Source organism: Pipistrellus hanaki (assembly GCF_964339955.1).
Source record: "Pipistrellus hanaki genome assembly, chromosome: 6".
In the NCBI taxonomy this organism is placed as follows: domain Eukaryota; kingdom Metazoa; phylum Chordata; class Mammalia; order Chiroptera; family Vespertilionidae; genus Pipistrellus; species Pipistrellus hanaki.
This window is the reverse complement of record NC_140508.1, coordinates 67,537,333-67,564,067: the sequence shown is the minus strand read 5'-3', so window position 1 is coordinate 67,564,067 and position 26,735 is coordinate 67,537,333. Positions and strand designations below refer to the sequence as shown.

General features: G+C 52.4%; 1 protein-coding gene and 1 pseudogene across 6 annotated transcripts in view; both read right to left on the bottom strand.

Annotated features, from left to right (window-relative positions):
• The window catches only part of ADA (adenosine deaminase), a 96,223-nt gene that overhangs the window by 17,078 nt on the left and 52,410 nt on the right, over nt 1-26,735 (bottom strand). The window contains exon 1 of one of the 5 annotated variants that reach the window (XM_084888740.1): nt 7,440-7,619. The exons of 1 other annotated variant lie outside the window; for it this stretch is intronic. In XM_084888740.1, coding sequence (XP_084744866.1) covers nt 7,440-7,472 — 33 coding nt within the window. In that variant the 5' untranslated portion in view covers nt 7,473-7,619. Of the gene's footprint in view, nt 1-7,439; nt 7,620-26,735 lie in introns of those variants that run through there. 3 more of the 5 variants (XM_084888737.1, XM_084888738.1, XM_084888739.1) reach the window with 3 other exon arrangements.
• LOC311625135 (calponin-2-like) lies at nt 11,501-12,393 on the bottom strand (annotated as a pseudogene). The gene has a single exon. The product of its transcript is annotated as a calponin-2-like (transcript).

Below are 26,735 nucleotides of genomic sequence, written 5' to 3'. Positions count from 1 at the left end.
TCAGGGCACATGCCCAGGTCGCAGGCTCAGTCCCCAGGGTGGGGCATGCAAGACGCAGCTGATCAATGACTCTCTCTCATCATTGATGTTTCTCTCTCCCTCTCCTGTCCTCTCTGAAATCAATAAAAATATATTAAAAAAAAAAAAAGACTGACACCTCTGCCGCCTGACCCCTGGGGACGTTGGTTACTGCAGCAGGCCGGAGTCTATCCTTTCAGAACTCATTGTACCAACAGAGGTGGGAAAAGGAGCCAAAGGCTTGAGGAAAAGAAACACACCAGGGGGTGAGGAGAGGGTGTTGAGGCGGGTGGAGGGCAGTAACTCAAAGTGTTTAGAAAAGATCGCTTTGTGTGGGGGGAATGGGAGGGAATAGGGGAATGAGTGGGGAAAGGAGGAGAAGGACAGAGAGCTGTTCCAGAGGGAACCGCAGGTGCTAAGCAATCGGGGGACGAATTGGTTCAAGTGCAGAGAATGGTGGTGGTGAGAGATGAAGCCAGAGAGAGTCCGGGGGTGGAAGGCAGGGGGACCCCCAGATAACAATGAAGGGGTCCACTGATGTTTCAAAGGGGGAGTGACCTTCTCAAAGCGTTTTCTGCTGCTGCATGGCGAGCCGGTTGGCGGGAGGCAAAACGGAGGACGGAGGGCTGGCTCGGGATCCAGAGGGGAGCTGAGCAGTGGCCAGAATCCCTACGGCATCACACAGGAGGTGCTCAGGAAGCAGGAGCTGCCGGCACTGAGTGCGCGGCCGGAGGTCGCAGGAGGCAGAGGGCCCCTGGGAGGGCGCAGGCAGAGCCCAGCTGCTCACCGTGCCCACAGGGGCCGCCTCCTGTGGGAGAAGCAGAGGCAGAAGCCACCTCCTCGAGCAGCCCAAGCTCAGGCAGGCCTCCCACTGAACCTTCTGGAAAACTGCCATGGAGAAGTGTCACCCAGATAACAGCGAGGTGCAAGCTCAGAGACTGCAGTGGGGACCCTGCTCCGCGGGGCCCACTCAGGGAGAAGGAGCAGCAGGTGCCGGCCCACCCACAGGCATGAGCTTACTTCATCCTGACAACCTGGGAGGTTGGGATGTCACTCCTGTCTTACAGAGGGGGAAACCGAGGCAAAGAAATCTCTAAGGACACAGTCAGTCAGTGATGGAATCAGGATTTGAACCCACGTCTGAGTCTTGAGCTCCCACAGGCTTAGCCTCCGGTGTAAATGCAGCAGAAGGAACAGCAGCTGCCGGCTAGCAGGCCCTTGGTCTCATTTGTCTCAGCCCCTCAGCAGAGCTGCATACGAGCTCCATCGGGACTTGCCAAGCTCAACCTGGAGAAATGCAGTGACCTGCCCAGGGCCACGCTGATCTACGGTGGCCGAGCGGGGCTGGAACCCAAGTCTCTCCAACTCCACGCCCACGTCCTGCCAGGGCCACACACCTCCCTGGCCCTGCGCCAGGCCTCCTGGGAAGACTATCGGGCCCCGTCCCCTGCTCCTGCTCTCCGGGAGGCTGACTCACAAGCAGAACTGCAGGAAATCCTCCCAGATTTGAGCAGGAAGCATCCCCAGTAACCAACAAACATTTACCATGGGGCCCCCTGGGGAAACTCGCCGAGCCCCTCAGGAGGTGCCAGCCGGACACGCGAGGCGCGGGCGGTGCGCTCACCGGCCCAGGCTCCCCCAAGGGGGCAGCAGCGGAGCCAGGACGAGGACCCAGGCTGGGGGTCCTGGGCTGTCCCCTCCCGGGCTTTCCCCAATCGCTGTTCTTTCCCTCAGGGTTTCCCAGGCCCCCAAGCACATCACTGTTTGTTTCCCATCCACCGATTTTAGAATTCCCTCACCAGGCCTCTTTCCCCGCTATTAGTTTCCTGGGAGCAGAGACGGTGCCCTCAGGCTGTACCCTGGGTGCCGGGACAGCGCTCAGCAGGTGCCGAGACCAGGGTGGCCTCCTCATCTCCCTGTCCTAGGCCAGCAGAGGGTCCTCTCCCTGCCCGGAGAAGGGGCTGGCTGCCCCTTGGCTTGGCAGAGAATCTCAACAGGACAGAGTAGCCAGGATTGCCTGACCAGACCCCTGAATCTGGCACTACTGTCAGAACCTGGGCCAGCCCCGGTGCCCACTGCCGGGCAGACAGTCCCTCCCTTCCTAGCCCTGCTCTTGGCAATGAGCTGGGCAGCGCCAGGGGGCAGTGCCACCAGAGCAGCCCTGGGGCTGACCCTGTTTGAGGGACGCCTCCTCCAGGATGCCCTCTGTGCTCAGCCCACCCGGGCTCCTGAGGCTCTGCGGGGCAGGGGGAGGGGGCAGAGCGTCCCGGTGCCTCCTGAGGACTGGGAGCCTGGAAGACTCCGGTGCTGCTGTGAGCTTCCCGGACGGACGGTTCATGGAAGGCAAGCTGTGCCTCTGGCCAGGGGGCTTCCGTGGGCCACAGCCCTGGAATGCCGCAGTCACCTCTCTCTCCAGGTGAGGAAATGAGGCTTGCCTTCGGTCACAGATCAGTGAGTGCACAGGAAGCCACAACCACCCCTTCGCCCTGCATATCAGCACTGAGTCAGCGCTGCTACAATACAATCTGAACAGAATGGTTAATAATACGAGGAGGATGGATGATCAGTTAGCAGTTAGCACCGCCGTGGCCCGCCTCCAGCCCCCGCCCCGCCGCTCTGGCAGCCAGGCCTGTACTCGGTGTTCATGCAGGTGGAGAAACCACGATTCCCGTTTTAACACGGGCAAACTGAGGCACGCAGAAGCAACGCAAACTCCCACCGTGGGCGAGAGGACACAGCACTCGGACCCAGGCAGCCTAGCCCAGCGGCTCCCCGGGTTTAAACTCGCTGGTCTCCCTCTCACTGGGCCAAAGGACCCCGAGGCCACTTCCTCTCAATCCACAGCCCGAGGGCCTCAGAACCCCGAAGGGGAGGGGAAGCCAGCCCCCAACACTCCGGGCAAATACAGATTCGAACTCGCTTTGGCCTACTCTCCTCCCCTGGTCAAGCCAGGCCACGCTCCTGCCCTCCCTCCCGTGCTGTGGGACACGCCCCGGGGCAGCGGGCGGGGGGACAGGGTCCTCTCAGGTCCGGCCCCCAAGGTCAGCTCCGGGGTCAGGAGGCTGCTGGCCTCCTTCGCCTCCCTGTGACCAGACGCCGTGCTTCCCCTCCCTCCTCCTGGCTTCCTCTTCGGTCAAACAGAGACTTCGCTGAAACCCAATCCCTGCTCCCCTGCCTCCGGCTGCCATAGGCGGCCAGGGTCAGGCGGGCTCCTCCCGGGGCACCTTTATTTAACAGGTGGCTCTGGTCACCGAAAACACCGCAGCCCAGAGCGGCGCTGGCTGGCTGGCGGGGGGGGGGGGGGGGGGGGGGGGGGGGGGGCTCTGTGGCAGAAGGGAGACGCGGCAGACGGAGGCTCCCCGAGGCCACAGCGCCCCCCACGGCAGCCCGGGAGGAACATGCTCCAGCCAGCAGGTCACTTCCCCTCAGGAGCCCCAGGATCTTGGTGTATCAGCCCGCTTTAGAGAAGGAAGCTGGGGTTCAGGGAACTGTTCACCTGAGCCCTTCTAGCTGCTAAGTCTCAAGACAGGGATCCCACCCGGGTTGATCTGAAGTCCAAGGTCACCCTAAGTCTAGCTCCTCCCCCAGAGTGGGGGTGGCAGGTGAGTACAGCAGGTATCAGCACCCACGTCAGTTTCAGCTAGCCCTCCCCCCCCCCCCCGCCCCCTTCCTGGCTGTGTGACTTTGGCAAGTTCTTTCCCCTCTGAGCCTCAATTTCCTCCTATGTAAATGAGACTCACAGGACCTACTGCAGGAGGGCTGGTGTGAGCATTAAATGAGTCAATACAAGCAAATATGCAAGTCAGAACAGCGCCAGATTCGGAGTCCACATTCAAACAAGAGAAAGAAAAAGTGCCTAGGACATTTAGCCCCAATTCTCCGCTTCCTCTAAAAGGAACAGTTCAGAGACTGCTGTTCCAACATGGCTGCTCGCTCAGCTCCCAGAATGAGTAGCCTTGGGCAAGCCACTCACCTCCCCAGGCCTCCGCCTCCTAGTCTATAAATGGGGGGCAAAGGGGGGGTACACATCTGCCTCCGTGGACAGAGCAGCATAAGAGGAGGCGGCCCGATGGACAAGCTGAAGAAGGTGCTCAGTGGGCCAGACAATGAGGACCAGGGCAGCCTGGCCGAGGCGGGGTTGGGGGCTGGGGAGGGGGGAGATGGAACCTTCCTTAAGCTGGGATGCCAGGATAGAAAGCTCCCTGCGTGTCTTGTTACAGGAGTTCTCTGCTCCCTCCTGGGCAGCCTTCTGCTCTGGCTGCCAAGGAGGGACTGGCCCTTCGCCGGTTTACACCGCCGGCAACACCGGCAACACCGCATCCATTGGGAGCCTTCCCCCCGGGGCCCACGGAGCAGCTGCAGAGAACGCTCCGCCCGTGGGTGTGATGGTAACCATCACGTGCCGCTGTGATTTGCGCTCGCCCCGTGTTCTGCCTGTGGTGGCCTGACAAGGGGCTTCCCTCGTCTCCTGCATGCTGCAGTCTTGGGCCTGGCGTGGCACCTTGCCTTCCTACTATTTGCAAGCGACACTGTGACGCTGTTCTCCTGTGTCTTGCAGAACACACCGCCAGTTCTGCAGCCTTGGAGTCCCTGTGGGTGGATACCGCCCAGCCCTCTGGCTCACAGACATGTTCCTCTCCTCTTACCGCAACGGGTTCATGGGACCCCAACATCTACACGGCAGGGGGTGGCTGGCATCCCCCAGAGAGGAGTCTTCCCCATCACCCCTTTCCCCCTGGGGTGTCGTTCCCCGGAATTCTCGGAAATAAAATCCGCATTAAGCAGCAAAAAGAATGAAAAGAAAATATCTGCCTTGTTAAGTTGTCCAGAGGATTCTGAGAGATAAATCATGGAAGGTACGGGAACCCACACTTAAATGGCAGCTGTTACTATTATTAAAATACCAGGCAGGTGGTCCGTATTGCCCTGTCTGACCAAGAACTCTCAGAGCCTGGGCATTTCCCGGCCCTGCCCTGCGGACACAGATGAGGGCCACCCCCCATCCCCCTTTGCACCTCCTCCCACCTCCTCCAGAGTCCACAGCGGCACAGGAGGCACTTGCTGGAATGCCATAACCAACCCAGGAAGGGAGCTGCTAGGGTCTTGCTACCTCAAGTGTGGTCCGTGGACCAGCCGATCAGCATCACCTGGGAGCGTGTCAGAGGAAGTGCCTCAGCCCCCGCCCTAGACTCCTTCACGCCCTAGACTCCTTCACGGGAGGGACCAGGAAGCCAGCTCCCTAGCTCGGCTGCCGTGCTCTGCCTAACCCAGTGGTTGGCAAACGGCGGCTTCCGAGCCACATGTGGCTCTTTGGCCCCTTGAGTGTGGCTCTTCCACAAAATATCACAGCCTGGGAGTGTCTATTTTGAAGAAGTGGCATTAGAAGAAGTTTAAGTTTAAAAAATCTGGCTCTCCAAAGAAATTTCAATCCTTGTACTGTTGATATTTGGCTCTGTTGACTAGTAATGAGTTTGCTAACCACTGGCCTTCCATAGTTCATCTCTGTGCCTCTGCTTCTTTGTCTGTAAACAGGCTGAATGTTATCCAGCACCAGGTGATTTGAGTACACTTGAACGTTTGGAAAGCACTGCTCGGCTCTGGCTGCTTGCTCTGGCCGGGGCCTGGCTTCACCTGGAGGTGGCCTGAGCAGCCAGAGGCCTGCACCTGGGGCTCTGGCACCTCCACCATCAGCGGCTTCTGCAGAGGCAGCTCAGGAGAGCTGTCAGGGCCCCGGGACTGTGAGGCCAGCCCCCAGCTTGGCCACTGTGATTTTCCTAACCCAATGAACCTGGTGCCTGTCTCCATCTATAAACTGGAGTGACATCAGCTATGCCACAGAGTCACAGGTAGAACCAGATGGATTAGTGCAGGTAGCATGCTCAGCAAGGGGCCTGGCATGGCAAAAATCATCTCCATTGAAGCACCGGTTGCTAATACCTGGAGTTCAGCACCTGCCCCAGCGTGAAGCGGCTGAGACTCCTGTTCCCTCTGCTTCCCTGCCCGCTCAGGCACGCTCCTTCCTCTGAGGATAAACGTGCACCACACCTCGCCCACACAGCAGGCGACCTCTGGATGCCTCTACGAGCAGGTGTGGCCCACTTCCAGGTGTGGAAACTGAGGCCCAGCGAGGGGAAGGGACCTGCCAGCTTGAATCAGAGGAGAGGATTGGGCTGGGCAAAAATTGGGAACAGCGATCGTTGCTCCATCGCGGGGTTGTTAAAAGTGTTGCAAGGATCAGATTGGCGCATACAGCCAAGATCCATAGCAGCGCTACCTTTTATTTCTCTCCATAAGTCCCACCTCACTCCCCATTAGGGGGTTTGCCTACTGCATTGGAGTTCATTTCAGGCAAGGTGGTTCCCAGACCAAACATAGAGGGAATCCAAGAACAGTTAAGGCAAGATAATAAAACAAACAGAAAAACAGCCTTCAAAGGAAGAACCGCTAAGGATGGAGCATGGGCATTCATACAAGGTGCGAAGGGGGCACGGGAGGGGGGGGGGAGCAGAAGTGATTCCCCAGAACTTGGAACACCTGGGAGGATGTAGCTGAGCATCTGCCCGGTTAGGGCATGGGCAGTGGGGGTGGGGAGGTGGGCTCTAGGCTTTGCTTCCCCTCTCCTCTGTGCACACACATGGGATTCTTACCCAGACTTCTGTGACATCTGCCGTCATCACATACACCTGTTCTCAGATGGGTGCGTGAAGCAGACTGAAACTTGCACCACACAGACCCCGCAGTCTCAGATCCCACAAGCTGCTGACTGACTCCGCTGGGCGGACTTCAGGGCCGCTCCCCTCCCTGGTGAATCTCAATGCTCTGAAGCCCACCAAGTGGGCCTGGACTCCCCTGACCCCACCATTCCCTCCCAAGACACCACAGCTGGTGGGGGAGGCGGGAGAAGAAGGTTATCCTTTGGGGCCGGTGGCTCTCGAATCTTACCAGAGCCCAGAGCCTAAGGCCCTCCCAAACCCCCTGGCCCCGTCTCTGGCATGGCTCAGTTCTTCCCGTGATACAGCCACAAACGACAAGACCATCAGTGTTAGAGTATGAAGCTGTTTACACTCATAGAGCACCATACCCAAACACCACCTGTGGCTGCAGACACCGCGCCCCAAGCCCCATCTTACGGATGAGGTCCCAAGACAGCGCCCATTTGACAGATGGTAAAACTGAGACCCAAAGGAGGCGAGTCAGCGGCAGAAGCAGAACTCGGAGGCCAGCCCGGATGCCTCCAGACTCAGGACCCTCACTTCCTCATTGTCTCTCACTAACCAGCCTAGAGGTGGAGGAGGGCCGAGCGGAGGGAAGAAGCACCCGCAGGGGCCCCGCTGATCCCGCTCCGCGGAAGCCCCTAAGGCTGAGCCCTCCAGCCAGGACAAGGAGCCAGAACCTGGACCCGAGCCCCCGCCCGAGCTCACTTTGGGCTTGTCGAAGGAGGGTGTCTGGGTCATGGTGCCAAGCGTGCGCTCCGCGCCGCTGCTTCCTCCGCTGGATCCCGCGGTCCGGTCGGGGGCTGAACTGGAGGCCGGTTCGTTTCCCCGGGCTCCGAAGCAAGGGCCGCCCGCCTCGCCCTTCTTAACGGGGCCCGGCTCCGCCCCGCCCCCTGCCGACCAGGCCCCGCCCCCTACCCGCCCCAGTCCGCCAAGGCCCCGCCCCTGGCCGTCAAGGCCCCGCCCCGCCCCGCCCCGCCGTCCCCAGCTGTGCTTTTCCTGGAGTTCAGGCCCAGCGCCTTGGCCCTGGGACTTGGGGTTGCAGCCACCTGTGGGCTCAGGCTCCAGCCTCCAGGCCCGGCTCTGCTGCCTGGGTGCTTACAGAGGGCCAGGCCCAGGTGGAGTCTGGGAGCCCGTGAGCATCGCAAACCTTGTGGGGCTCGCTCTCTACCCGGGCTAGACCCACGCTCATTACGTAATAACACAAGTGTGTATGTAATTAGGGAGCTGTAATGGGGACCACCGCGGCCTGCAGGTCGGGGAAGGCTTGTCTGAGCACCTGAGGGAGTGTGCCTGGTGAAGGGAGTTGGAGTGGAAGAGGGAAGCCGGAGAAGGTTCACACTGTGTCCCCGGTAATAAGAACAACACTGGACACACCCCAAGGCCCACCCACAGCGAGTGGGCAGATACCTCTGGTCTCTCCCGCCATGGAATAGTATACAGCAGTGAAATCGAATGAACTTCAGCTGCAAACAGCACCACAGCGATCTGAGAAACAGTGTGGAGTGAAAAAGAAGCACAAAACTACATGGGCCATGAGGTAACTTGTAGACTGTATAATAAAAGCAAAACCCCCAAAATATGCATGTTTAGACACATGCATTTGGGAGAAAATGTTTTAAATCAAGGGCGGCTATGATGCACACTGCAGTGGCCAATCTCCCCCAACCGCCTGTGGCTCCCCCCCAAAGCCCGCCCTGCCCCAATAGGCCCCCATTGGGGTGGGCCTGGCCAGACCCCACCAGTGCATGAATTCGTGCACCAAGCCTCTAGTATTATAAATAAGCCGATAACAATAAGGGGAAAAGAGAGGGCAAGAGAGTGGAGGACAAGCGGCTAGACAACCCGGTGAGAGAGAAAGGCCTGGAGGCTGGAACCTGAGTCCACAGGTCACTATGGGACCTGGTGAGGGCTTTCCCCTGAATGCTGTGGAGGGTTTTAAGTGGAGGCAAGACATGATCAAACTTTTATTTGGAAACAACACTCTCAAAGTGTGGCCGGGAGTCATCAGCGTCGATGTCACCTGGGAGCTGACTGTACCTTCTGACTCTCGCACCCTCCCCGCACCTACTGAGCTGGAATCTCTTTTTTAACACGATTTCCAAAGCTGGTGTGCTCATTGCACGTTAAGCCTGGGCTGCTGAGTCACGGGAATAGGACCGCCAGAGTCCGTCTGCCCCGGACACGTGTGGGTTCTTGGCTTCATGTGGGAAACACTTCACGACAGGAGTCCGGGTGATTCTGAGGGGACAGGGAAACAAAGGAAGAGCCTGGGGTAGAAGAACAACAGGAGAGAGCCGAGGGGTGCTCTGCTTTGGCCCCAGAAGCGTTATAGGAAAGAAGTGAGTCAAGGCAGGGCTGCTCATGGAAAAGTCAGAGAGAAGGGGGCCTTGGAGATTGGTTCAGGGACCAGGGTTCAGCCCGGGACGAGCTGCCACTGCCCTTTGCTCCTCTGACTGCAAGTCTCCTGGGGACCCTCAGAGTTTAGGAGAGAGAAGGAAAGATGCATGCCTGCAAAAAAGACATGGCATGCTCCGGAGAGAGCCCTCGCTGGATCTTTGTCTTATCTGTTTTCTAAAGATGGGGATTTTAGAGGAGAACTTAGGGGAGGATTTCTAATAGAATATTCGTCAGCCTTATGCCCACGTGCCAAAATGAGATTTATTCCCTTAACTTCATCTGTCCTTGGGTGTGGCTGGCACTAATGGCACTTATTGGATTTCTGTTATCTAGCTCCCTGAGTAGGCTGATTTGAGCTATTTAGCCTCTGCTGGGGGAGAAGTGCAAACCATTTATTATTGTGTCCTTGGTTAGGGAAGATAGGCCTTCCCTGGGTAAACCGATCCTTCCTGGACCTTGTGGAAACCAGAGTGTTTTCGCTAAGACCCTTTCCTGGCTCTCTGTGCCGCTCAGGGCAAACCATAACAGCTCTATTCCATGAGGGGTACTTGGAGCAGGTACTCCGAGAAGCGCTTTATTAGCACCATCCCATTTCATCTTTACAGCAAGATCGTGAAGTAGGAAGTGGTCTCCTTTTACAGGAGAGAACACCGAGGCTCCGAGAAAAGAGCAGCCTGCTTGGCACATGGGCTGTGAGTGGCAGCTGGGATTTGCACTTGAACCTGACTCTAGAACCTTCACTCTACCTTATTGCTGTCTCTCCAGCCCCTGCCAGGACATGTAAGTTCCTCTCCAACATGAGTCACTTTTCAGCACAGTCCTCACACACTGGCCAACCTGGATGATTTGCTGGCCCATTAAAGGTGACATGTTGCCGAAACCGGTTTGGCTCAGTGGATAGAGCGTCGGCCTGCAGACTGAAAGGTCCCGGGTTCGCAATTCCTGTCAAGGGCATGTACCTTAGTTGCGGGCACATCCCCAGTGGGGGGGTGCCAGAGGCAGCTGATCGATGCTTCTCTCTCATCGATGTTTCTAACTCTCTATCCTTCTCTCTTCCTCTCTGTAAAAAATCAATAAAAATATATTTAAAAAAATAAAAATAAAGGTGACGCGTTCTTTGCTCTTCTTTCCACGGTGAGATGGAGTCTAATTTTCCTCCTTTTGTACCTGGGCTGGAAGAGGAACTTATTTGCCTGGTGGACTGTGGGGAACCTGACACATCTGGACTTTGAGTCTAAGTCATTAGAAGCCTTGCGCTGCCACTGGGGCCTCTGGAACATTCTCTCTGGAACCCTGAGTGGCAGGGTAAGAAGTCCCCACTGGAGAACCCACATGCAGTCCCTCCCTGGACTGCCCAGCTGAGCGCAGCCTTTTTGCCGCCCCCAAGAGACCAGACACATTAGCAAAGCCATGTGGGACCAGAACAGAAGCCGGCTGACCCCACCCCACACCCCTGACCTGCAGATATAATGTAATAGAATGGCTGCTAATCGAAGTCATTAAGTCTTGGGATAGGTTGTTAGGCAGCAGTAGATAATAGGAGTGCTGACTAATACCCCCCACCCCCCACCCCAATCATGGTGGAACCTCGTTTCTCCAACGGCTCCCACCTTGAGCAATTTGCTTCTCAACCTGACAGCCCTGTCATGCTGATGCCGTGTGATCAGTCACGCATCACTCAGGAGAGAACTGCCAACAGGAGTCCATTTACCACTGCTAACATCTCAGGATACTGTGCTGTGAATATTTTCCTGTGTTTTTGCTTTTTGCTGCTGCTTATAATTATTGTTAAGTTTTTGCATTTTACTGAATAGTTCCTTTCCTTTTTGTTAAATTTTCACTCCATGTCCCTTTTGTTTTTAAAGTGTTTTTTATAGATTAAACCGTACAATAGGCATGTACTGTATATTGGAAAGGTTGAAAGAGGGAATAATTTGGGGGCCTGGAGCAGATTCATTCAATTTATCGAATACATTATTTCTAATGGGAAAAATTATTCCGTTTTTGAGCAGAATCAAGTTCGAGAAATGAGGTTCCACTGTACTTCGGTTAAAATTGCCTGAAATTTCTGTGGGTACCAAAACCACAAACTGATAGCCGAGAAAAGGAAAGAGGACCAAGCAACTGAAAGCTTGGAGCCAGTTCCCTTCCCTCCACGGGCCTCTTCCCCCAACAGCTTCACCAAAGCCTGCTGGGAAGTTTGCTGCTTGGCTGTGCCCTGGCAGTGACTCCTAGCCCACATGCCTGGACTGGCCTTCACAGACCCTCAGCTGGAAGCACTTGAACACATGAAGAAACAAGATGAAAACACAGAAAACCCCCAAATCCAGATGGGCAATGATGTGGGGAGACACCCCTCAAGGGGGGCCTCAGTAGCCTGCAGGGGGTATTCCAGGGCCTTCCCTGGGCTTGGGCAGTTGCCGGCTGACCCTGGAGCTCTGTCTGCCTTGAGGTAAGCACTTGGGGTCATATATCTGTCAGCCCCGGCCAGAGACCTGGCTCTTCTGGTTGGCTCCCTGCGGGCAGCCCATCTGCAGAGACAGGCGCAGTTGTCACAATTGTCGGTCCCCAGCTTGGTGTCATAGAAGTGCCGCTGGGTCCTGGGAGCTGTCCTGCTCTCCTTGCTGGCACACTTGTTGGTACCCATTTGCAGGCTCATGATGAATGGCCCATGGGTGGCAGGATATGGTTCTTGGGTCACCAACAGATGTCTTCGCATGCCATATGCTGTCATGCCTGACTGGCTGGCACACTGTTGGTGCCCACCTGGAGCCCAGTGATGCACTGGCCCGCCTTCGTGGTGGCGTCATCGAAGCTCCACTGCTTGATGCCGATGTCCACACCGCATTTCGGTCCCTTTGTCTTGCCTTCCCAGCCAGAGCCAGAGGAGACACCTGCGCCTGCTTCACGTTTCCACTCTCAAGGTGCTGACCTTGACCAGGCCCACGGAGTTCGTGCCGCAGCTGACTGTGGTCCAGATGGAGTTGGAGAGATTACTGGCTGTGCCAGTTTGCATGGAGCGGTGGATCATGGAGACTGAGTTGGGCGGGAGCTTATTCACAAGTGTGCATAGGATAGTCCCATCCTTCAGGCCCTTCCGGAAGTGGGGACCCACAGACAGGCCCGTGAGTCCCTCCATCCGGCTGCGGAGCCCCGCCTCCTCCTGAGGGTCATGTTTGGGCAGGAGTCAGTTCTTGACCTCGGCCGAAAGCCTGTAGGAGAACCCCTTGTCGAGCTCAACTACAGTGTGATGACTTGGCATGTGTATACATGGCGGAAGGATTCCCCCATGGAGCTAACACACCCATCCCCTCACATATTTACCTCTTTGGGAAGGGGGTAAAAACACTTCTGTTCTGCTCTTAGCAAATTTTAATTATACAATAGTGTTATCCACCAACTACAATCACCATGTTGTACGTGAGATCCTCAGATCTTATCCATTTGATAACTGTAAGTCTTTTATTCAACTCTCCTCAATTACTCAGTTTGAGAGCATCACCTGGTTCCTGCTAAGACCCTGGGTGACGCAGGCTGGTCTTGAACTTCTCCACGCCGGTACACAGTGGGCCAATATCTACAGAGTTGGAGGAGGAATGGAGAGAGAAGCTTTCCAATGCATCATCCACACAGTATCCTTCGCATGTGAAGGCGGGAGAGATGCATATTCAAATGCACAGGAATGCTAACTCTCACGTATCCTTCCTGAAAAAAAAATCTAGTGTCCTCATCTCCTGTGGATTAGGGAGTCATGTACCTTGTCTCACCATGCCAGCCAGGTAGATGGTCTACAAAGATAAGACAGGTTCAGGTTATCTCTGATCTCCAGACCTGACCCAGGCCTGGTGGAGAGCAGGAGCTTGTTAAGTGCTGTTGGGACGAAGGGATGTAATTGGGTGATTCAGGTCAAAGGTCCCGAGCTCCTGAGATATATGGGAAGCCCTCACCTGAGCATGACCTGTGTCCAGTCAGTCCTGTGCAGAGCCCAGGCTGCGTTAGGTTAAGGAGGGAAAAGTCAATGCATAGGGAAAAGGATTTTAAGACACGGGCACATTAATCCGTCCCCACCCCACACACTCACACAAAGTATGTGTCACAGTAACAGCTACTACTTCTCCAGTTGGCCGTCATGAGAAGGGATTTGCATAATCTCATCTAATCCTCCCGGCAGCCCTGTGAGGCACCATGATCAGCCCCAATTGCTGGTGAAGAAACCAAGGCTCAAAGCGGTCACGGTCAGAGGAGAGTGAGAGATGAAGCAGGAATGTGGGTGTGAATAAGCCAGCCCTCAGAGCCTGTGCTCTTGGCCTCTGTCAGCACCAGGAGAAAGCAGGGAAGGTGGGACAGCGGCCAGGGGCAGAGCCCTGGGCAGGCACGCTCCCCTCAGTTTGCACCACCTGAATGCGGGCCACCTCATTCGCTCAGCACAGGGTTCCCTAGGCTGGCCCTGCCGAAGGCCCTGGGGATGTGGAGAAAGCCCCGCTCCCCAGTTGGTTTGCTCCCCGTGCAGCAGGGAGTCGGCGCCATCGATTTGCTACGGTATGACAAGGGCCAGCAAGTATGTCTTCTTCCTTGGTTCTGTTGTTTTCCTCTGCAAACCTCCTGGCAAGTGGTTGGGAAATCAAGGGTTGCAAACACAAATGCTGACAGAGTAAGCATGGAATGCAGACAGTTTGGAGTCTGTGACCTGGGACAAGCTCTCTGAGCCTCAGATTCCTCATCTATTGAGTGGGGATAACACATAGACATACCTAATTCATAGGATAATTCACATATATACCTAACTCATAGGTTAACCCACATCCATACCTAGCTCATGGGATAACCTATACGTGTATATGTGGTCCAGAGTTTGCCCCTGGCCCTGTGGACTCCAGAATAACCAAGGTCTCTGCTGATTCTGATTTAGGATAGCTGAATAGAAAGAAGACAAGGGATGGATGCCCCCAACTCAAATTTAACAGACAGGCCTAGGATCAGTTGCACACAATGCAAAATCCTATATAATCCTATATAATAAAGCCCTAATATGCATGGGAGAACAATTGTTCACTATGATGCACACTGACCACCAGAGGGCAGACGCTCAACGCAGGAGCTGCCCCTTGGTGGTCGGTGCACTCCCACAGGGTGAGCGCTGCTCAGCCAGAAGCCAGGGTCACTACTGGCAGCACGGTGGCGGTGGCCGTGGCGGGGGTGGGGGCGGGGGCGGGGGCGGGGGCGGGGGCAGTGGTGGGAGCCTCTCCCACCTCCGCTGCAGGTGGGCAGTAAGGAGCAAGGGGTCCCGGTCTGGGAGAGCCCCGGATTACGAGAGGCATGTCTGATTGCCAGCTTAGGCCTGATCCCACACCCACCACCCCACTCCATGCATGAATCTTGTGCACTGGGCCTCCAGTCCTAAAATAATAGTAGCAAAAAAAAAAAAAAAAAAAAAAAAAAAGAAGAAGAAGAAAGTCCATTTCTCTGTCATGCAAAAGAAGTCCAGAGGTGGGCAATGTATGGCTGGTATAGCAACTCTGGAAATATGGCTCCTTCCATCTCTCTGCTCTGCCATCCCTCATATATGTCCCTTACCCTCACTGCACAGTATGGCTGCTGGAGCGCTGGCCATCACATCAACTGCCCAGAGAGCAGAGTTCATCTCCTTCTCCTCGTCCTTCTTCTTTTTAGCTTTTTTCTTTTAAAGGCACTTCCCGATTTCCTTACAACAAATTCCACTTACATAATCACATGGCCACACCTAACTGCAAAGGAGACTGGAAACCGCCTCAAGGCGGAAAGCAAGGTAGCTAGCTTTTTTTTTTTTCTTCTTTTTTTTTTTTTTTTTTTTAAAGCTAGGTAGAGGAAGTGGATAGTAGATATTGGAAGGCAACTAGCCATTTCTGCCACATTGAACAGCCTGGCTTGTGAGAAGGGTGTGTGGATGGGTGGAAGGATGTTACAGGCAGCCCGACTCTGCCATTCACTTCTCTTCTGCCTCATAACTTTCTAAGAAATGAGGAGAACAAGACAGAAAGAGGCCATCTACAATAATAAAAGTGTAATATGCTAGTTAGACTGGACAGCTGAATGACCTTCCAAATGACCTTCCAGACAAAGCCAGGGCAGTGAGGGCCGAGGCAAGCTGCCCAGGCTGTGAGGGCCAAGCCCCTTGCATGAATTTTGTGCACCAGGCCTCTAGTCTGAATATAATAATGAGAGCAACAACTTCCTAAGGACCTGTCTATTGGGGCCCTGAGCTGGGCCTTCAGTGAACACTATCTCTGATTTCCATCTTCCAGCCCCTTGCATGAGTGAGCCTCTGCAGTGGTGGTGGTGGTGGTGGTGGTGCGGGGGGGGGGGGGCGGGCATGTCCTGCCTGTGCCAGCTGTACCCTCATAGATAACCAACCAGCCCTTCCATTTTTCAGGCCTGCCTCGAACTCAGTCTCGGGAGGTTCCTGGCCTCTCCAATCCCTGAGTCTTTCTGAGAACCTTAAATTGTGGATCTGAAGGCTCCCCCTGAACATTCAGGCTTCAATTTGTTGGGTTTCTTTCCTAAAATATAATTTATTTCAGAGAGAAAGGGAGAGGGAGAGACAGAAACATCAATGATGAGAATTATTGATCAGCTGCCACCTGCAAGCCCCACTGGGGTTCAAACCTGAAACCTGGGCATGTACCCTGACTGGGAATCGAACCAGGAATCGAACCAGGAATCGAACCATGACCTCCTGGTTCATAGGTCAAAGCTCAACCACTGAGCCATATTGGCTGGGCAGTTTCTTGGGGTTTTTAAATCAGTTCCCATTCACCATCTGCTTCCCAGCTTTCAGAATTTGGTTGACTCCTTTTATATGCTGTTATTTCTTCACATACTCTCTGTTCCAGGAGATAGATGTGGATTTAAAAAAAAAAAAAAATGCCTTGTATTGGAATCTCAGAAGACAGCGAAGATAATAAGTGTGTTCAGGCCACGTTTAACCGGCAGCCTCACACCTGGGTTCTTGACCGGGGGAGCCCCCAGGGGTTATGTGGATTGTAGGGCATTTGCATCCTGACCCCTCCTTCCTCACTGAGCTCAGGAGCCCCTGGGATGCTCAGCACGAGGGCTGTGTCTCCCTCTCTGAGCCCAGGCATCTTCTCTCCTGCCTCCTGGGCCCAGCCCGCCTCAGGGTCCTTTGCACCCAGACAGGACTGGGCAGGCCTGTGGCAGGTAAATAGGAGTCCCTGGTGTGGATCATTCCCGGGAAGTCAGGTCTCCGTGTGGGGCTTTCTGAGTTAAAAGTTGAAGTTGGGGACGAGAGCCAGGCATTTCTAACGTGGAATATCAGAGTAAACTCTCTTGCACGGGGCTATTCAGCTGTGTTTACAATGGAGTCCAAAGTCAACACACAAGGGCAAAGCCTCATGGGCTCGGTTGCCCTGGTCCTTGCAAACCCCTTCAGCAGGTGCCTGGCTTTAAGCAGGAGCCGGGTTGTTCACAGACACACTGCTGCTCGGTGGAAGTGCTGCAGCCAGCATTTCCTCCCGCGTCTCAGGGCCTGCAGGAGATCCTGAGGCTGGATCCTGGTCCTGTGGGCTGGGTGCTCAGGGTGCACACGGGGAGAGGCTCATGGTCCCCAGTTTCCAGGCTGCCTACCTTTCCGGTGGTGTGGGGGAGCTAGGAGCTTGCTGGGTGCAGGACTTTCGGTGCTAAAACTGTTGTGGGTGGCGGGAACAGCCCCAGGGGTTCAGCAACCTCCGCTCTCGAGTTCTGGCTGGGAAAGAATTCAGAGCCAAGACTCAAACTGTAAGAGAACTTTTATTTAGAAAATCACAGAAGAGGACGAAGTAATTCATAGAAGAAATGGGCTTAGGAAACAAGTTACAGAGGGAAAGGAGGGGCCCTTGGAGCTTAGGAGTGAGGAAGGAAAAGGTGACTCCCCTGGGGGGGGGGGGGGAGATGAGGAGGAGGATGGGAAAGGTGCTGGGCCCTCTGCCCTAAGGGGTTTTAGGGCGGAGATTTTAGGGGAGGGCCCAGGGGAAGATCTCAATAGAATATTCCTCCACCTCCCAGGTATGTCCTTCCCAAGTTTAAGTCTCCACTGATTGGCAGGGGGTCATTATCCCAGGCTGCCTGTCCTGAGTCAGCCTTGGGCTTGCTTGTCTGGTTTTGCTGCTTTTCTGGGTCTGGAGCTGAGATACAACTGAGGCCTGGATGTTACCTCCAGGGAGGAAAAGGTTGGGGTCCATGACCCGCTAGGGTTGAAAAGGGCGCCCTGGGGGCGAGGTCTCACCCGGCCATTGTCCTCTGCTGGGCCCCCGGGGCTTTCTTGCTCTGCTCCTGTGTCTCACTGCCTACCTCAGAACCAGGAGAGCTCCAGTCAAACCAGGCTGGTCACCCTAGGAGAAGGCATGTCACAACAGGCTGGCTTCTCACATACCCTCCTGGGCATGTCCGTGTTGCAAAGGCAGCTTAAAACGGCAATTCTGTGCTGTTTAATCCCTACCCTACCACCCCCACTTCGCTTAGCAAGGTGCCTGGCTCTGAACCTCAGCTCCAACACCCACCAGCCAGGAAGCAAGTCACTACACCTCCTTCTGCCTCCGTTTCCTCATCTATAAAATGGGAGGGAGAATAAGAAGTTCTACCCCATAGGTTTATTGTAAGAACCGAGTGAGTTAACGGATGTAAAGCACTTAGAATATATTCAGGCTATGATCCCTTACCTAAAACCCCAATGTCTTGGGATCCCCTATAAGCTGTGGGATTTTGAGAGTTTGGGGTTTTAGAAAGCAAATGCCATGTCCTATGTAGTAAAAGGCTAATATGCAAATCAACTGAACAGTGAGATGGCTGGTCACTATGACATGCACTAACCACCTGGAGGCAGACGCTCAATGCAGGAGCTGCCCTCTGGTGGTCAGTGCACTCCCACAGGGGGAGCGCCGCTCAGCCAGAAGCCAGGATTACATCTGGCTAGCGCAGCGGCTCTCCTACCTCCTCAGCAACGCTAGAGATGTCCGACTGCTGGCTTAGGCCAGCTCCCCAGGGGGAGCAGGCCCGTGTCAGCAGTCGGACATCCCCTGAGGGCTCCCAGACTGCAAGAGGACACAAGCCGAGCTGAGGGACCCCCCCAATTCCCCCCCTTCCACTGTGAGTGCATGAACTTCGTGCACTGGGCTCTAAATAACAGCAGTGGGGTCTGGGTTAGCCTCCCAGTAACTAGACTCATTCATATTTATGCAAAGATTAAGGTCTGAATATTCATACATCTGTTCAAGTTAGGTTTTAGCCACCAGAGGAGTTCTGGTGCTAAACAGATTATTTTGCCCAGGATGTTCTGGCCTCCAGTGCGGGGCAGTGTTGTGGACGTGTGTGAGGGCTGGCTGTCATTGTCATTGCTTGCACACCTAGTGTGACTGCCATGGAATCACTCCTGGGAGGGTTATGGTGGTTGGAGCTGGGGCAGTAAACAAGGCAGGGTCAGGACAGAGGAAGCAGCAGGAGAGCCCAGGCGGGGCTGCTCTGGCTCAGGGAAAAGGGGCCTTGGAGACGGGTCGTGGGGGTGAGCCCGGGAGGAGCTGCTGCTGCCCACGGCCCCCCTGGCTGCCAGTCTCGTGGGGACCCTTAGAGGCCTGAGAGGGAGGAAGGGCAAGGTGTGCTTCTGGGAGGGAGAAGCACCTGGACTCACTTCTTATTTTTTAAAATATGTTTTTAGTGTTGATTTTAGAAAGAGAAGAAGGGGGAACACCTATGTGAGAGGGTCACATTGGTTGGCTGCCTCCTGCACACACCCTCCTGGGGATCGAGTGCTGAGACAGAGCTCAACCAGCCGAGCCACCACGTTGGCCTGGGCTGGGATCACCTCTTAAGGACAATTGAGAACCTCGGCGCCCGAGGCCCCTGTGGCTTCCGGGAATTCTCTGGTGGGGCCTTATAGCACCTACAGCTCTGAGCAGCCTTTGAAGACCGAGGAGACAGTCTCCTCTTCTTTCTCTGCCAGGCCTTTCCGTGTGGTGACATCTTCCTGTCCCTTCCCATGTGATGATGGTGGTGATGGTGGTGGTGGGGGCGGGGGGTGGAGGTCGTGGCTGGGAGAGGGGTGGTTGCAAATTCAAGTCTCCAAGAGTCTCTCCTAGTCCCAGCTGGGGAGCCGGCAGCCCCCAGTGGGCGAGGGGGACGTAAGCTGTGGAGACGGGGTGAGTAAGCGCTGTTTCTGGTAAGGTTGCTATGGGTTCCAGGTCGTGGTCTGGTCTGGGCAGATGAGATAGTGAAGTCCAAGAGGGGTTGGTGGCCCTTGGGGAGCCCCGGGGAGTCGACAAACACCCTGCACTTGCAGAAAGGAGTGCAGGCAGGAGTCTGGATGCCTCCTTAGTTGGGTGTGTATTTTCTGAGCCCTCCGGGAAATGCATGGTGGCTGCTGGAGCTAAGGAGTCAGAATGGCTATGAGAGGGGAGGAGGCGCCCTTCAGCACAGCCACAGGGAAGGGCTCATCTCTCATCTGAAACCTGCGGCCACTCCTCAGAATTCCCTCCAGCCCTCCCACTGGGACCTTCCTGGTACAGTGACCTCATCATGGGATTATTTTGCAAGTACCGTATTTTCCGGTGTATGAGATGACACCCTCATTTTACAGATAAAACATAGGTTTAGGCCTATATTCGCTGTATAAGACTACCCCCCACTTCTGAGGCAACACCAGTTCTTTTATTAATAGACCGCCTCTCTGACTCTGGCCAATCTGAGCAGGCTTTTTACTAGAACACAGTGTACATGTTTGACCGCCTCTCTGACTCTGGCCAATCTGAGCAGGCTTTTTACTAGAACACAGTGTACATGTTTGACCGCCTCTCTGACTCTGGCCAATCTGAGCAGGCTTTTTACTAGAACACAGTGTAGCTTCAGGTACAGAACATGTACACTGTGTTCTAGTAAAAAGCCTGCTTTTTACTAGAACACAGTGTAGCTTCGGGTACAGAATATGTACACTGTGTTCTAGTAAAAAGCCTGCTTTATACTAGAACACAGTGTAGCTTTGGGTACAGAACATGTACACTGTGTTCTTTTCTTTTCTTTTCTTTTTTTAAGAATAGAAAACCAACGTCAATGGGCAGCCCCCTGCTGGGTCTCTCAACAGAGAGATCCTGGGAGAAGGCCTGAGGAGTGATAAAGAGCTCTGGCCATGAGCTCTGGCTGCCCAAGCCAGATAAAGAGTAGGGAGAAGCCCAGATCCCAGGCCCCACAGGTCTGCCCAGCTGTCCTGTGTATCAGATCCAGGCCTCTTCAAGGAGGCAGCAAAAGCACTGGAGGTACTAAATGTAGGGCTCAGATCCTCCACTTCTCAGGAGAAGCACAGAGCTTTGAGCTCTCTCTTGATTGTGTCCTCATCTGTATGATAGGGAAATAGGCTCACAGGGCTATTGTGAAAGTCAAGTGAGATTAATACATACTTGGTGGGAAACCAAGATGGCAGCATAGGTAAATACCTAAACTACTGCCTCACATAACAATTTCAAAACTACAACTAAAAGACAAAACAAACATCATCCAGAACCACAGGTAGGCCAGCTAAGTGGAAATTCTACAACTAAAAGAGAAGAGAAAAGCACCCTGAGACTCACAGCAGCTATGGAAAGCAGAGGTATCCAAGTGTGTGTGCAGAGAGGGCTGGCAGCTGAGTACACAGCTGGCTTTCTCAAGCGGAGAGAGCCAAAAGCTCCGGGTGAGACTCTGGGGACCCAGACTCATATGGGAGAAACTGGACTGTCTGGCAGTAGGCAAAACTCGAGGATGGCTTTCTCTCAGAGGTGCTTGCAGCAATTGCCGTGGGACACTGAGACCCAGGAGCCTCTTAGGGCAGGGTTGACAGGAAACCATTGCTGTTTGCTCCACTCTGAGACTCCACCCCATCCAAGGTGAGCACAGAGGCTTTTGCATATGAATGGCCTGGTCCTTTGAAATCTAAACTTACCTAACAAACTTCAGCTGACTCAATGAGACCAAGAACATCCAAAAGAAAGCCCAAGGTTCCATAGCAGCTTGCATTGCTTCACAACTGGGCCTCATCTGGGCACCTCCAAAACCCAAACAAAGAAGAGGAATCTGCAGATCTCTCTATAGCTCCTGTTGGGTGGCCTCAGGCAGAGGATAAATTAGCACCTCCTTGGAGAGCTAAGAGCCAGTGTACCCAGGGGTCAGAGTGGGACCATCCAGATTACTACTCCTCAGATTTATAAGGGACACACTTGGGGGCAAACTCAGTGAGCACCAAAGCCCCAATGAAGCAAGTCTTGTCTCAATAAAGGTCTCCAGCACAGAAGTTCTCCCAGCATAGACAAAGCTGATCCTCACAACCAATTGGCCTAGAGGTCAATTCCTCCCAGTGATACCAACAACAGTCAAGGCTTAACTACAATAAGACTGTGCCCACAGCCCACAGAGGGGCTTACCAAGAGTGTTCACCTCAGGTAACTGGGGAGGCTAAGCCATTGGGCCCTATAGGACACCTAGCAGACAAAGCCACATTATCTACTCAGGAAAGCAGCCAAAATGCGGAGACAAAGAAATAGGTCACAAATGAAAGAAATGGAGGAAAGCAAATTACTGGATATAGAGTTCAAAACCATGGTTATAAGATTTTCCAAGAATTTTCTAGAAAAGGCCGGTAAATTTAGTGAGACCCTCAAAGATATGAAAAAGGACTAACTAGAAATTAAGCATACACTGACTGAAATAAAAAATAATATACAGAGATCCAACAGTAGACTAGAGGATTGCAAAAGTCAAGTGAAAGATTTGAAATACAAAGGAGCAAAAACACCCAAAAAGAAAAAAGAATCCAAAAATATGAAGCAAAAAGAAAAAAGAATCCAAAAATATTAAGAGAGTGTAAGGAGCCTCTGGGACAACTTCAAGGGTACCAACATCTGAATTATTGGGATGCCAGAAGAAGAGAGAGCAAAGTATTGAAAATCTATTTGAAGAAATAATGACAGAAAACTTCCCCCACCTGGTGAAAGAAATAGACTTACAAGTCCAGGAAGTGTAGAGAACCCAAACAAAAGGAATTCAAACAGGACCACACCAAGACACATCATAATTAAAATGCCAAGGGCAAAAGACAATGAGAGAATATTAAAAGCATCAAGAGAAAAATAGTTAGTTACCTACAAGGGATCGCCCATACGATTGTCAGTTGATTTCTCAACAGAAACTATGCAGGCCAGTCAGGAGTGGCAAGAAATATTCAAAGTGATGAATAGCAAGGACTTACAACCAAGATTACTCTACCCAGCAAAGCTATCATTCAGAATTGAAGGTCATATAAAGAGCTTCACAGATAAGATAAAGCTAAAGGAGTTCATCATGGCCAAACCAGTATTATATGAAATGCTGAAAGGTATTCTTTAAGAAGAGGAAGAAGAAGAAAAAAGTAAAGATAAAAATTATGAACAACAAATACATATCTATCAACAAGTGAATCTAAAAATCAAGTGAATAAAAAATCTGATGAACAGAATAAACTGCTGAATATAATAGAATCAGGGAGTGGACTGACAATTCTCGAGGGGAAAGGGGTGAGGGGGGTGTGGGAAAAGACTGGCCAAAAATCGTACACCTATGGATGAGGACAGTGGGGGTGGAGTAAGGGCAGAGGGTGGGATGGGAACTGGGTAAAGGGGAGCTATGGGGGGGAGGGGGTTAATAATCTGAACAATAAAGATTTATTTTTAAAAATATGTACTTGGCCCCAGAGCCCATGTTTTCAGTAAATGATGTTGTATATTTTCATTGTTGCCTTGGGTCTCTAATTTTATTTTATTTCATTTTATTTTATTTTATTTTATTTTATTTTATTTTATTTTATTTTATTTTATTTTATTTTATTTTATTTTATTATTATAACTAGAGGCCCAGTGCACAAATACGTGCACCAGTGTGGTCCCTTAGCCTAGCCTGCAGAATCAGGCTGAAACCAGCTCTCCGATATCCCTTGAGGTGTCCCAAATTGCGAGAGGGGACAGGTCAGGCAGAGGGACCCCACCAGAGCTGGAGAGGAACGAGAGAGGTTGGCCAGCCAGGGAGGGACCATGGGAGAACTCCAGAGCATGTCCAGCCCCTCTCACTCAATCCCAATTGGCCAGAGCCCAGCAGCAAGCTAACCTACAGGTTGGAGCGTATACCACCTGGTGGTCAGAGCACGTCAGAGCAAGTGGTTGAGCGGCCTTAGCATATTAGCATATTGTACTTTGATTGGTTGAATGGATGACCTGACAACCAGACACTTAGCATATTAGGCTTTTATTATATAGGACTAGAGGCCTGATGCATGAAATTCATGCATGGTGGGGGGGGGGGGGCGGGGAGTGTTGTCCCTCACCCCAGCCTGCACCTTCTCCAATCTGGGACCCCTTGAGGGATGTCCGGCTGTCCCAGTGGGCCTAAACGGACAGCCGGACATCCCTCTCACAATCCAGGATGGGTGGCTCACAACCGGTCACCTGCCTGCGTGCCTGATTGCCCCTAACCACTTCTGCCTGCCTGCCTGCCTGATCAATGCCTAACTGCTCCCCTGCTGGCCCAATTGCCCCTAACTGCCCTCCCTTCCTGGACTGGTTGACCCAAACTGCCCTCCCTTGCAGGCTTGGTTACCCTTAACTGCCCTCCCCTGCTGATCTGATCACCCTTAACTGCCCTCCCCTACAGGCCTTGTCCCTCCCAATTGTCCTCCCCTGAAGGCCTGGTCCCCCCCAACTGTCTTCCTCTGTTGGCCTGATCATCCACCACTGCCCTCCCCTGCCAGCCATCTTGTGGTGGCCATCTTGTGTCCACAAGGGGGCTGCCATCTTTGACCACATGGGGGCGGCCATCTTGTGTGTTGGAGTGGTGGTCAATTTGCATATTACTCTTTTATTAGATAGGATTATTTTGCTAGTCCTCACCCGAGAATATTTTTCCATTGATTTTTACAGAAAGTGGAAGGGAGGCGGGGGAGAGGACACACTGATTGGTTGCCTCCCACACACACCTACAACTGAGGTATGTGCCCTTGACCAGAATTGAACCCGGAACCCTTCATTCCCTCTATCCACTGAGCAAAACTGTCTAGGGCTCTATTCTTTTAAAAAATTATTCTAATAACTTTATTGGGATAAAATTCACATGCCATACGATTTATCCATCTGAAGAGTGATTTTTAAACTGGTGTGCTGTAAGAGTTTTTAAAACATGCCAATACAGTAGGTCCTTGGGTTACCGTACATCAGAGATCTGTTCCTATGGCACCATGTAATGCAATTTTCACCCTAAGTCAGAACCCACCTACATAAGCACCTACGTCACTCACATGGAGCACATACACAACAGTAATGAAGTGAAACAGCAAAAAAAAAAATTTTTGAAAGAAAAATAACAATTCCTGACCTTTACTTGTGGTAAATAAATAATAAAAACATAAAGCACATATGTATATATGTCAAAATGACGGATTTTTTTTTTTATATAAATAAATGGGAGATGGTGACATAACCATGAGACGGCATACATCAAGTCTGATGTAACTCGAGGACTGTCTGTACCTGACTATTTTCCTTTAGATTGTCAAATAAAAAAAAAAGACAATAACCACCACAATAGCTGTCCAGTGGGAACGCCCTGTCTAGAGCCATATATATAGGTCATAATAGCATTGCGTCTTACTGGTCATATTGCATAGTAAGGTTATGTCTGATTAGTTAATTCTTAGAACAACAACAACAACAAAGAACACCACAAAAAACAAAACTTTATATAAGTATATAGGCTCCTGATTTTTTAAAATTGATTTCAGAGAGGAAGAGAGAGGGTGAGAGAGATAGAAATGATGAGAGATAATCATTGATTGGCTGCCTCCTGCACGCCCCACACTAGGGATTGAGCCTGCAACTGGGGCATGTGGCCTGACCAGGAATTGAACTGCAGCCTCTTGGTTCATAGGTCAACGCTCAACCATTTACTATACCGGCCAGGCTAGGTACCTGATTTTTTAAGAACACACTTTGGAGCAAAAAGGGTAGGTAATTACTATTATTATTTCTAAAATCAATCAATCAAAATTTAACCTACTCTTGTCAGATCGGCAAAAAATACATTTTTTTGGTGTGCTGCAGAATTTAGTAAATAATGTGTGCCATGAGATGAAAAAGGTTGAAAATCACTCATCTAAAGTATACAAGTTTTTACTAGGTTTATCAATTTTGGAACTTTCTCATCATCCTCCCCAAAACAGTCTGTAGCCGTTAGTAGTCATTCATTGGCCTCTCTGCCAATCTCCCCACCCCCGGCACATGGCAATCACCTGTTCACTTCCTGTCTCTATGGACTTGCCTATTCTGGACAACTCATGGAATGGAATAAAAACAAACTGGAAACCATACAAAGTCATCTGTAACTGGCTTATTTCGCTTAGTGTGATTTCACAGTCTATCCATGTTGTAGCAGGAATTAGTACTCTATACCTTTTTTATTGCCAAGTAATATTACATTGTGTGGAATTACATACCACTTTTAATGTACTCATTCAGCAGCTGGTGGGCATTTGGGTTGTTTCCACCTTTTGGTTCTTATGAATAAACTGCTGTGAACATTTGTGTGTAGACATTTGTTTTTGTTGGGTCTCTATCTAGGAGTGAAATTGCTGGGTCCATGGTAACTCTAATTTTAACCTTTTGAGGAACTGCTGGACTGTTTTCTGGAAGCCTCTGCTCTCTATATATACATATACATATACATATATATATATATATATATATATATATATACACACACACACACACACACACACACACACACACACACATATATATATATATATATATATATATATATATGCACACAGGCTATTTACTTCAGAACATACATCTAGGAAAGCGGTGCAGATAAAGGGGAAAAGTCCAACTCTTGCCTCTTCCCTGCACCATTCGTTGCTGGCAGGTGTGCATAGGACTGGGTGGGGCATGGACAGATGCTATAGGCTCCAAGGGCTGGCATGACCTAGCACTAACACCTCAGGGCCATCCACGAACTTCCAAACGGGGCAACAGCAACTAAAGGGCCTCCTCTGCTGGGCAAACCCCCAGCCAGAGGCCTGAACCGAGCACCCACGGCGCGCCCAACTCTGCGCCAGGGGCACCGGGGGCTGTCCAAAGGAAGGCATGACCCAGGTCACCCAGGGGTCCCCAGGGGGTGAGAAGAGAAGGTCACACCCTGTGGCCTTTCGAGGAGGCAGAATGGCATACCGGTCAACAGCAAGCGCCTTAGTGACAGACAGCCTGGGTTAGAATCCCGATTCTACCTTTTCCTCTGTGTGATCTGGGCAAGTTAATTAATTGATGGGTGCCCCAGTTTTCCCGTCTGTAAAAGGGGGAAAATTCTAACACCCACCTCTTAGGGTTGCTGCTTCACAAGTGCTACATAAGTATGTGTTTGTAAAATGAGCTGCTTTAGGCCAAGGGGATGTGGAAAAGTGGGGAGGAGGGACAAGCACTGAGCAGAAAGGACTTTCTCAGGATCCTGGTCCTGCATCCCACTAGCTGGATCACCTCGGACAAGTCACACAATCTCTCTGAACCTCAGTTCCTCATCTGTAGGCTTTGTACAAAT